This window comes from Dipodomys ordii, unplaced genomic scaffold, assembly GCF_000151885.1.
Source record: "Dipodomys ordii isolate 6190 unplaced genomic scaffold, Dord_2.0 Scaffold36, whole genome shotgun sequence".
In the NCBI taxonomy this organism is placed as follows: Eukaryota; Metazoa; Chordata; class Mammalia; order Rodentia; family Heteromyidae; genus Dipodomys; species Dipodomys ordii.
In genome coordinates, this window is record NW_012267252.1 from 7,490,144 (window position 1) to 7,501,742 (window position 11,599).

The 11,599-nt window shown below is 49.5% G+C and overlaps 1 protein-coding gene across 1 annotated transcript; it reads right to left on the reverse strand.

The window, feature by feature from the left end:
• Nucleotides 1-6,393: 6,393 nt before the first annotated feature.
• On the reverse strand, nt 6,394-9,579 carry Itprip (inositol 1,4,5-trisphosphate receptor interacting protein). The gene has a single exon (XM_013017864.1). The coding sequence runs from the start codon at nt 9,538-9,540 to the stop codon at nt 7,882-7,884; it is 1,659 nt and encodes a 552-aa protein (XP_012873318.1). The 5' UTR covers nt 9,541-9,579; the 3' UTR covers nt 6,394-7,881.
• Nucleotides 9,580-11,599: the final 2,020 nt, after the last annotated feature.

The following is an 11,599-nucleotide window of genomic DNA, read 5'->3' on the forward strand; positions in this document are numbered from 1 at the left end:
TTGAGCTGAAATGCTCAGGGACTGCACCCAGGCCCAGAGTTTAAGCCCCAAAACCGACAAAAAAAAAAAAAAAAGAAAAAAAATTACCCCTGGTCCCTTGTAGTTTGTATCAATCTAGTGTTTGTTATCTGAAGTCTTCACAGGCAGCCAAGCAATATAACCTCCATCTCCTCCCTCCCCACACTAAGCACTGTGCCTGCCCAGGAGACCCACCTCCAGCTCTGCTTCATCCCTGACTCCACAGCACTGGGAGTCCATCCTGTAACCAAATGTTGAGTCTTCCCAAACATTTCGATTAGGTCCAGCTTGTTGGAGCTCTTGCATCTCTACAAACACCATTTCCAGCATGTGTTCATCTCCTCTGGAGCAGCCGCCTAGCTTTTGTCAAAATGTTTTTTTTTACTTGCAGCTCCAAATAGATCTTCACCACAACAGTAGTGAAGAACAAGACCGAGGGATGAGACATTCTGGGTTCAAATCCTGTCTCTGCCACTCAAGTAACTTCGCTGGGCAAGCAATATTACCACTATGGGCCTCCGTTTCTCATATGTAACTGTGACTATCTTAACTGGAACTGCTGAAAACGATTCCACACGGCTGTTACAGAATGACCAGGTCATCCTGTTGGCCTTAATACTTGAGTGCATGCTCAGCACATGACAACATCAGCATGGTAGGCAATGATGATCAGTTATCAATGATTACTGACTGTTGTGCAATCTGTTAATGAATGATCAAACTTGAACTCGGTGTCCATGCTCCCATCACCTTGTAGAATGAGATGACTCCAATTTCACTGGCTTCATTCATGGTTTGAGCTGTTTTCTGATTATTTCAGATGTTCGGATTTAACCTCAATCATTTGTGTCTTCAGAAGTTAGAATTATCCACATGCCTCAACCATCACCTCTCACTCTAAAGCCTAGTTTACTACTAGAATTCTGAAGCCTGGTTGATGATAAATTACCCTCTCCCACGTTACAAAGGAGTGTTCAGGATCTTCTTTCTCCACCTCCTCTGAACAGAGGAAATGTCTCAAGGACACTTGTCAATGCACAATTAAGGAAGCCTTTATTCAGGACCATCCTGATAGGTGTAGAGATTACAGCAGTGAGATTTTGCAGTGGGGGGGGGGGGGAAAGATTGGACTCAATGCCAGCATAACCTGGGCAAGTAGGAAATTTAAGGCTTAGGAGTAGATCTGGGTGGTGGGGGTCAGTGGATGACAGATATTAAGAGGGATAGGGGAGGAATTACACTGATCATGAACAGGAACTGTGGGATACTCTGTGTTACTTCTTCTCACAAATCCACCCTGACCACAAACCTTCTTAGACCAGGGTCCTTAGTCCACTTGTGCCCTGGCACACAGCCTCCCTCTCAGCGGGCACTATTGTTAGTTCCCTACCATAGGAATAAGCAGTGAAGAACTATTTCTAGGCCTGTCCTGGGGACTAGGAGATCAAAGCAGCAGATCAGAGGTCAGCTTAGTGAGAATAATGCCCCCAGGGCTACACCTCGCCTCCTTCTCAGCCCCACCTGACTTGACTGGGGCATGAAGAGGAAGAACTGCTAAGAGGTAACACCCTTTGCTAAATCTGGGTTTAAAACCCCGATGTGCTCAGGGGCATGGAAATCTGTGTGCCCGTGTATGTACACACAAGTGCTTGCACGTTTCTGTGCAATTTTGCCATAAAAGGCAGGTCAATGGCCACTTATTTGCTAAACAGAAGGGCCTTCCTTGGGGGCTTCAGTAGAGATTCTGTCCCAGAAAGCCTGAAGACAGCAGGGAGGTAGAAACTGGTGGTGGATCCAGGGATATATCCTCCTCCAGTGAGGACCTAGCGCAGAGTAGGGGTCTGGTCTCACTGGAGAGATAGGGGACACGTTCTGCTTGGGCTGAAGTTGTGGGGGGGCAAGAAAAGAGGTAGACGTGTGGGAGGGGCTGGAGAGCACTGCTGACACCCCCTGGGGGAGCCAGAAAGTAGGAATGGAGGAATCAGGAACTGTCCTCTAAGTGACCAGACAACGATGGCTGCTGATTTTGTGGCTGTTGAGCTGTGCATAGCACACGGCTTTCCCTTAATCTTAGTAGCAGCATAACCTGGGCCTGACAGTCAAGGAAACAGAGGCCTACAGAAATGCTTGAGAATTGCTGTACTAGGATGGTACATGGCTGGGTCTGAACAGAGTCCCAGCTATTAGTAAATAGGGTGTTGGCACCTATGTGGAGCCTGTCTCACTGGGAGACCAGGGTACCTAATGGGCATCCTGAGTGGTGCATGAAGGTAGGAACCTCTGTTCTGTCTTGAAGCTCTTTGGGTCATTAACGCTCAGCCTGCTGGCCTCAATGAGTGGTGACCTGTTGTCTCATGCTGGTTGCTTGGGCTTCCAGCTCTCAGCAGGGCTGGAGCTGAATCTGGTTCTCCTCAGCATCTGGGGTGACTGGCTTGATCCTGATTCCTGGGGTGGGGGGTCTGAGGGAATATATAGACGACTCATTTGTGCTCTTTGCTGTGGGATCCTGGGGCTGCTGCAGCCTCCAGACCCCTAGAGTCTGCATGAGTCTTGTCTTTTGGAAGCTATCCATGGTCACGGTCAGCTGTCCAGCAGCACTGGACCTCATCACACCCCAGAAGGCAGGCATACAGTGAGGCTGTGGGGGCAGTCATCTCTGTCCCTCGGGGGATTCAGCCAGGCGTGGCTGGTAGAGAGGAAACAGGAAGTGGGTCTTTGCTTTCTATTTCTATTTAAATGCAGTTACCCTAAGAGAAACTAAAAATACCCCTGGCACTGAGGTCAGGAACAGATGGGACCAAACTCCTTCCCTCTCTTCCCATTCAAACTAGGGTTTGAACTCAGGGGTTCATAACTGCCAAGCAGGTGCTCTACCACTTAAGACCTTTTAGCCTTTGGGGTTTGGTTATTTTTGAGATAAAGGCTTGATTTTTGCTCAAGCCAGTTTGGCCAGTGATGCCATCTATGCTTCCCATGTAGCCAGAAGGGCAGTTGAACACCACCATGCCCAGGCTTTTCTGTTGAGATGGGGGTCTTAGCAAGCTTTTGTAAAAAAGCTGGCTGATGTGGAATATCAACTCTCCAGATTTCAGTCTCCTGGGTAGCTAAGGACTGCAGTCACTTCACACTTCTGAGGCCTACCTTTTCTCATGGAGCAAAAGGGAAACATCTTTGAACACCGCTGAAGTGTACGTGGTTCTCTCGTGCTGGGAGATAATTTGTTGCTGACAGTTTTATTTTCAGGTTTCTTTGTCCGGCTGGAGAAGAATATCAGAAGGATGGCAAAAGCTATTTCCACTTATAAAGCCAGGCCCACAGGCCAGAAGGAAATAAACTAGTGCAGGCTAAGATAAATGGAGTACAAGCATTTGAAACACACCGGTAACTGGGTCAATTTGCTTTTCTTTGGAGAGGTGCCCTTGTTTTTTTTTTAAACTTGGGAACATTTGCTCTTGCTTGGCTTTTTCTGCTCAAGGCTGGTACCCTACCACTGATGTCACGTGATCACTTCCAGCTTTTTCCTAGTTAACTGGGGACAGGATTCTCTGGGATTTGTCAGCCCAGCGGATGGATGCTCAAATCTCAGCCAGATCTCCAGTAGCTAGGATTACGGGTGTGAGCCACCTGCCTGCAGCTTGGAAAGGAACTTTGCTTACTCAAAAGGAGAATGAAGGGATTAGAGCTCAAACTGAAAGCCCATCTGTCTGTTTCCCCTAGGCTGGCCTCAAAAACCATACTCTTGCACTTACCACCCCCGAGGAGCCAACTTATTCTATAGCCACTAGGTCCCAGAACTTGGTGACAGGGCCCTTGGCTTATGCTTTTGTTCTCACACTGCACTGATCCAGGTGGAGCACATCTGTCCCTCACTGCAGGTTAACTGCACTTTCCTTACCCTTCTGTCATGATGACTGAATAGATCTGGCAATTGTTCCTTTCTATGGGACAATGCTTGGTGATGAATCCACATATTGCAAGTTGCTACGAGCCAAATATAGTTCTGAATATAGTGACTGTGAAGAAAGGCTTGTTTCAAAACAGGTTTAGTGCTCAGAGACGCTCATTCTGGAGTTGTTTATAGCGTGTTTGTGTGCACACGCACACGGAGACAACTTGAGTGTTCTTTGGGAGGGGAAGATGAGCAAATTGGGGCACATTTATACAAGATAGTAAGATAGTAAGAGGTTATTTTAAGGAATAAGGTAGAACTACGTGTTGGAAAAGATGTGCAAGAAAAGTTAGAAGCCATGAGGCCATTCATACACAAAAGAACAAGAGTGGGGGAGGGAGGAAAACACAAACATGCTGCACATAGCTAGGAAAATTCTAGAATACACAGTGCTGGTTAGTTCACTCTGGGGAGTATACTTGAAAGACGGGGGTGGAAAGCTTTTGAGCTGTTGGAGTCAGGGTTAAATTTTTTTTCTTTAGTATGACTGTATTGCTTTCTCACACACACACACACACACACACACAGAGTAAAGGAACAAGCTATCTTTAGACAGCAATGAGAAAGGTTAACTGGAGGGCAGCGTGAAGGGAGATGGGGCCCAAGCAAAGGCAGTGGCTCTTGGTTCTCTGTATGGGTCTCCCAGCTGGTCAGACCAAACCATCCATTGACTGGATGGGACATGGGATGGTTCTGAATCACAGCCTTGGAGAGACTGCTCACAAACAGCCTCCACCAACCCTACTCTGGATGGCCACAGCCTCCCAGCACCTCATGTGACACTCATTGTGTGTAAAATCACTCTATAGCTCTGGGGTGATTGGAGTTACTCAAGAATTGCTCCCTGGCTCCTACCGTTGGACTACCGTTGTAGTCCAAATTCACCTCAGATTAGAGTCCAAAGTTTTCTGGGTTCAGTCCACTTCACATTCTCAACCTATTTAGTTTGATTTGCCAACATCTATCTCCTAACTCCACCTGGCTGGAATCTTGACTGCTACTTCTGCCTGCATGATCTTAACCAAGGACCTCAGTTTCCTCATCTGGAAAACGGAGGAGACAGTACCAGCAGCCTCATCTCAACTGACATGGGCATTACTCCCTGGACACAGGTGGCCTGCCCACTGTCATCCACTGTCTGGCTGCAGTGTTTTCTCCGGCTCACTGACCTGGGTCTGCGATGGAGGTCTCCAGATGATGAACTGGCACGGCTAGCTGGCTCTGAGTTCTCAGTTGGGTGGTACTTCAGCATGGTCCTGTATGGAGTTGGGGGCCTGGTGGGAGGAGCTCAGCTCACTTGGGGGTATGCTCTTGAAAGGGATTAAAGTAGTTCCCCGGGGACTTTGGTTAGTTCTCACCAAGACTGTTATAAAAGCCACATCATGGCCGCACCTGGCTCTCTACTATGAGTGCTTGCTCTTCACAAGTTCCCATTATCTTCTGCCCTCACCTGGGGTCCAATAAACAGGACCATCTCATCTTCAACTTGGAGCCTCCCATACTATGAGCTAAGTAAACCTCTTCCTAAGCAGCCCCTTGGGTATTACCAGAAGCATGAAGAGGAGTGGGGCTGGGTTTTTTGAGGGTCCCCTCCCCTAAGCTGACTAGTTGCTGACTCCATTCAGTTTGTTTGTTCCTTATCAAGAGGTGCAGAAACAGTGTCCTGGAATTCTCTTTGGGAAGGGAGAATCTTGAGGGAAAGAGCACAGGGAGTGTCTCCGTGGAAAGCCCATCCATCTAGAGGACTACAGCTCCTCTAGTGCCTCTTTCCTGTTATTTCCTATGTCTGTGTCTGATTTTACACATAGCAGCTTTGTGCTGGAATCCTTCCTACAGCTGCTTTCAAAGGACTTTTCTGGAACTCTGTGGGCAGCACAGAGAAGCTGCCTCAAAGGCAGATATATTCCATGTTATGTCTTCAAGTTTCCTGAAGGTGTTAGAATAAAAGGGGAGTGAATGCTTCTGCCTGAGGAAATCTATCTCTGTCCCCAACTTTGCCCTGGGAACCCCACAGATTTCCTGAAGTTCAACACAAACACTGGGTCCTGTTTCTACTCCTTGTGAGAATTTAATTCTTCCTTTAGTATAAATAAGGCAGCATGAAACACCAAGAGCCCCGCTGTTTGCTGCTTCAGAAGCAGCTTTGGTTCCAAACAGGACCTTGTGATCCCACTGAGTTCTGTATTTTTCCAGAAAACTTCCTCCTGGAAGCAATGGGGAGTGGATGGAGATCCAGGCTTGAGGCTTGGCTTCTGAGAGGCCGCTGCTTGTTTGCTGGTCTCTCCTTTCAAAACACAACAGGATATGGTTGACGGATGATGAGGGGAAAGGCACAGACAATAAATAAGGATATCTGCCATGATTGTGGAACGGGTCCCTGTGGGATGAGTGGCTCAGGGCTGCTGTGAGAGCCACCCTTGAGCAGCGAGCCTGGGAGAGGCCAGCCACGCATGCTCAGTCGAACTTAATTCCTGCATGCCCAGGGAACTTCCCACAGGCTTCATTGCCCTGATGCAAGCTGAGCCCCTCCACCATGAATTAAACCTGGGTAATTTCCTGCAGCCAGGTGAGGGCATGCCGGGGCTGCTAGGAAAGGAGGCCCCATCTTTAGGTGAGATCAGCAACCCTCCCTCCTCCTTGACACGTGACAAAGGACCGTGAGGAGATGCTGAGGAAATCCCAAAGGGCCAGTGAAACCCAAGTGGAGGAGAAGAGGCTCCTGGACCTCTGATTCTGGCCTGAAGCAGCTTTGGTGCCTGCCTGAGGCCCACGGGCTCCAGCAGTGCAGAGATGGCCTCAGTGCTGGGGCTGCATCCACAGGATGCACCTGATCCCTGGTCATCCCAGCCTGTACCCAGCTCTTTAGGCTTGGGTCATCCTTATGAGTACTAAGGCTCCCCAGTAAAGGGAAGGCTGTGTGCAGTGAACACAGTGAGTGAGGAAAGGGATGGGGAGGGCACAGCAGCTCCCCTTGCCCCAGAACTGTGTCCCAAGGACAACTCAAGGACACTGTAGTATTCACCTCAGGTTGGCTCTGAACTGAGTCAGGCTGCAACCAAGACCCCAGCATGCCTGGACTCAGCCTCTGTCCTTTGCCCCAGTCACCCTGTGCCTCTCTTTCTCTAGATAGGCCTCCACCTTTGGCATTTGCCTCCCCACACCATGCAAAGATCAGAGACCAGCTGTGGAGAGAACAGCGCGGTGTCAGTGGTTGAGTCTACTCTTAGCTTGGTGAATGGCAGCCACAGTGCTGGAACATGGCGCACTGGTGTACCTGACTGAGAAGTGTGGCCAGAAACACCACCAAGTACCCATTTCTGTGTAACAGGAGACACCAGCCATCTGGGGCCTAGAATCTCTCCCAGTTCTGCTGTCCAATAGTATGAAAAGCGTGGGACTCCCTGTCTGGCAGGGTATAAGGCCATGAATTGTAACTCCTGTCCCTACCAGTGCTTTGCAACTAGGTTGCTGGATCTTAACCTGAAAGCATTAACCTGAAAGCATTCTTAACCTGAAAGCATTCCTACAATCCTCTGTGGACAGGACAAACATAGATCGGACCTGGGATGCAAAACAGATTACACTCAAATCAGTATTTTCATTCTCTCCAACCCCGCGTCCAATAAGAATGTCCAGTGCCATTTGTCTTGGCCCCTCCTGGTGATCCAAAAATAAGCTGCAAAAGGATCTATCCGCAGACCCAAGCAGCAGCTTTACCAACAGGCATCCATGGCAGGAAAGCAAACCAGAGTCCAGTTGATATTCTGTTTCCTCCACTCTGTAGGACCTGGCTTCCTGGCAGGCTGAGCTCTAGCTCCCTTCCAAGCTGCTGCGTTCCCATTCTGGGGATGCAGAACGCCAGTGATGCGTCCATGTGGGATGCTCTCCCTTCTGGCCTTCAAATCCCATGCGCTCTATGGGACGGCAGCTTTAGGGGGCAGGCCGGCGTGGTCATTGGGGACGTGGAGGGAATACTCGCTGATGAGCGTCGGGGCGTTCTTGAGCATCTCATAGAAGGAGTCCAGTGTGGTGCGGTAGAGACTTCGCTGCAGGACAAAGGGCCGGAAGAGGTTGAGGGGCTCGGCTTTGCGCACAGCCTCGGGGAGTCCCATGGCCTCGGGTACCTTACGGTTGCCCACGAAGAAGTGATGGAGCTTCTTCTCCAGGAGGCTCTTCTCCAGGAAGCACAGCAGGTCGTGCAGGCGTGCATCGAGCTGGGAGGTCTTCCAGTCATTGGCTCTCCGGGAAAGCAAGAGGTGCAGCAGTGCGGTCTTCAGGTGGTAGTTGTTCAACCCATTGGGGCCCGTCAGGCAGCTCTGCTTGGAGAGCAGGAAAGAGGCGATCTGCAAGCAGCTGAGGTGGCAGGCCCCCTCGGGCAGTGTCTTCGCTGTCATCCGCAGGAAGTGTCGCTCGTAAACAGCGAAGGACAGGAGCCATTCAGTGCTGGAGATGGGGATCCTACCGCAAGGTTCCCTGGGAAGGTGGGACACAAAGTACAAGTCCGAGTCATCGCACTGGATCACAGGAGTCAAGGTGAAGGGCATGAACTTCCCTGAGCGGAACTTGATTTTGAGAGATCCTGGGGTGTTGAGCTGACCAAAGGCGAGATCGAACTCGTACTTGTGGGCGATGCAGTGCCAGGCTTTGGTGAGGGCTTTCTGGAACCACTTCATGACCTGCATGGTGTCGAGGTAGGGACACTCTTTGGCACACAGTAGGTCTTCCACCTCACCACTGGGCCGGACCCCACTCTTCTTGCTGTGGAGGAGACACAGCATGTCTTCTCCAAGCTTGGTCTTGCCACAGATACAGCCTGGAGGGTCTCCGTCAGCCCGGCCCACCTTGATCTGCCCATAACCCTGGCGGTCCAGGGGCACCGAGCGGTTGGAGCACCAGAGTTCTGGATAGAAGCAATAGGGCTCTGGCGGCGTGAAGGGTACAAACAGGTGGCACATCAGGGGCCTGTCCACCTGCCAGTTCTCATACATGCTGTCCACACCGATGAAGTCTTCCAGCTCCATGTCGGTGTCCCGATTACAGAGGCTCCTCAGGGCTTCCAGGAGGTCATCCACAAAACCTTCCACAAATTCCCGGGTTCGGGCGACATCAGCCGTGGAGGCCCGAATACACCGCTCATAAAAGTGGCCCAGAGTAGCCTTATCGGGCAAAGTGAGACCCTGCAGTGGGGTACCACCCAGGCCGGGGAGCTCATCCTCATCGCTGGCCAGGCACTCCGATGAGGGCCCGTCCTGGTGGTCCTGCCTCCACACCTCGATGATCAGGAAGAGAATCATACAGAGAGTGCTCCAGAGGTCCCAGGCTGAGTGGGCCTCGGGTGGCTGCTGACCCTCCTCCACCATCTGCTCCAGGGCCTCCTTCTCAGCCACCAACCGGGCCACCTCCTCCTCTAGGCGGAGCTGCTCTAGTTGTAGCTTCTCATGGTGTTCCTGCATCTTACGGATGATCTCCTCTTCGTTCTCAGGGACGGTGGCATTCTCCCGGGGGAAGAGCAGTGGGTGGTTGATGATGGCTGTCACCACCACCAAACACACCCGGAAGAGCCCCATAGCCATGGCAGGAACTTTTCTGAGAGAGAGAGAGAAAGAGAGAGATGCTGGTCACATCCGTGCTTCCCTCAAGCCCACTTTTCCCTGGACCCTTGCACCAATCTTTGCTCCACAAAAGCAATGACTGCCTTGTTCTTCTCCCAGCCAACCCTGTTGACCCCTGTTCACCCCTTCTCCTGCTTCAGTCTAGCCTCAGAGCAAGAACTCAAGGTCTGCATCTGTGCTGGACATGGGGACAAGCACTCCACGGATGCTGGGAGCCAACCTTTTCTTCCTCCAGGTTCTTATTTTCAGCATGTAGGGTAATACTAGACCTAGCTTTAAGGGTAATACTGAACACAGACTCAAAACAATCAGACTACTGTATTCCTCACAGCAACTGGTTCTGTGATGAACATATAACCTAATGTGAGCCAATAGGAGACAGATGTAGGATTTGCTAGGGCCAATGGGAAGAAAGACTCAGCCTGTTCTTAGGATTGTCAGACAATAGGACCTGCCTTGCTGGTGGCTCTCTAGCTGTGTGGGAGAGAAGTCTGCCTGAGAAAGAGGCCAGCACACAAGAAAGTAGAATTCTAGATCTTCTGTGCATGAAGCCATTACTTTTGGGCTTTTGAAGCTATCTGAGTAAAGTTCTTTTTCTGTAAGCTCTATCACTCAAAATCAAATTAGCTGTGAATCCCCTTCTACTTCCATTGAATTCTGCCCAGTCAACATGTCTTTCTTTGATAGAGAAGTGGTAGGTAAGAATGAAAGGTTATAGGTAGGTAATAGTGGCTCATAACTGTAATCCCAGACACTCAGTGGGCGGAGATTGGGAGGATCATGGTTCAAGGCCAGCCCAAGAGAAAAAGTTAGCAAGATGTCATCTTAATGAATAAGTTGGGCATAGTGGTACTTGTCTTTGATCACATTTTCTTGGGAGGCTAGAAGACAGAAGGCTCTCAGTCTAAGGTCTACCCTGGACAAAAATCTTGAGATGGTACCTGAAAAATAACCGAAACAAGAAAGGGCTGGGGGGTGAGTCTCAAATGGTAGAAAGTACTAGCAAGTGCAAGGCTCTGAGTTCACACTCCCAATGCAGAGATGAGGGGGAAGGGCGGAGAAAAAGAGGTTCTGAAGCTAACTCTGAGCCTCTCTGAGCTCAGGTTTCCAGACAGGAGAGGAGAGCCATGCATTTCACAGGGTGGTGGTGGTGCAAGCACTAACTTCTCACCAGGCATCAGAACTTCAACTCTGACATTCTGCTTTGAGGCAGAATGACTCCAGCTGGCCTTAAACTTGGGATCCTCCCACTTTAGCCTCTCGAGTGCTGAGATTACAGGTACACATCACCATGCCTAGCATCTGACTTCTTAATCGTGAACCGAAGAACTCTATTTCTTCAAAAACAAATGAATTTTTAGGCCTCAAGTGACTTTTGAGGGAACACTTTTGCAATTCAAACGATGGCGTCCCCAGACCACTGGCTGTAGAAGTTCCTGAAAGTTTGGTAGAAATGCAGAATTTTGAACACACCCCTGACCTACTCAGTCAGAACCTGCATTTTAATACCACCCACCTTCAATGTCTTATATATTACAAATAGTTTTCTCAACCTCACCTATGAGTTTCATTCACGTTACCTGAGGTCAACTGTGGTCTGAAAAGTATTAACTTAAACTTTTCAGGAGTAAATTGGAAGTGTTAAATTGTCACTACTCTGAGTAGTATATTGAAGTCTCACACTCTTCTAGTCCTTCCTGTCTGGGACATGAACCACACATCTATCTGTCATCATATCTGCCATGTGTATGGCTCCTCTCCCATTAGTCCCTTAGTAGCCAGCTTGGTTATCAGATTGACTGTCACAACATCACAGTGCTTGTGGTCAGATCCTACTTATTTTGTTTAATTATAGCCCTAAAGTGCAAAACAGTGGTGTTGGCAGCTTGGATTTGCCAACATGAAGCAATAAAGTGCTTCCTGGATAGGAAAAGATAAATGTCTTTTCATTCATTCATTCAGTGTGTGTGTGTGTGTGTGTGTGTGTGTGTGTGTGTGTGTGTGTGTGTGTGTGTGTGTG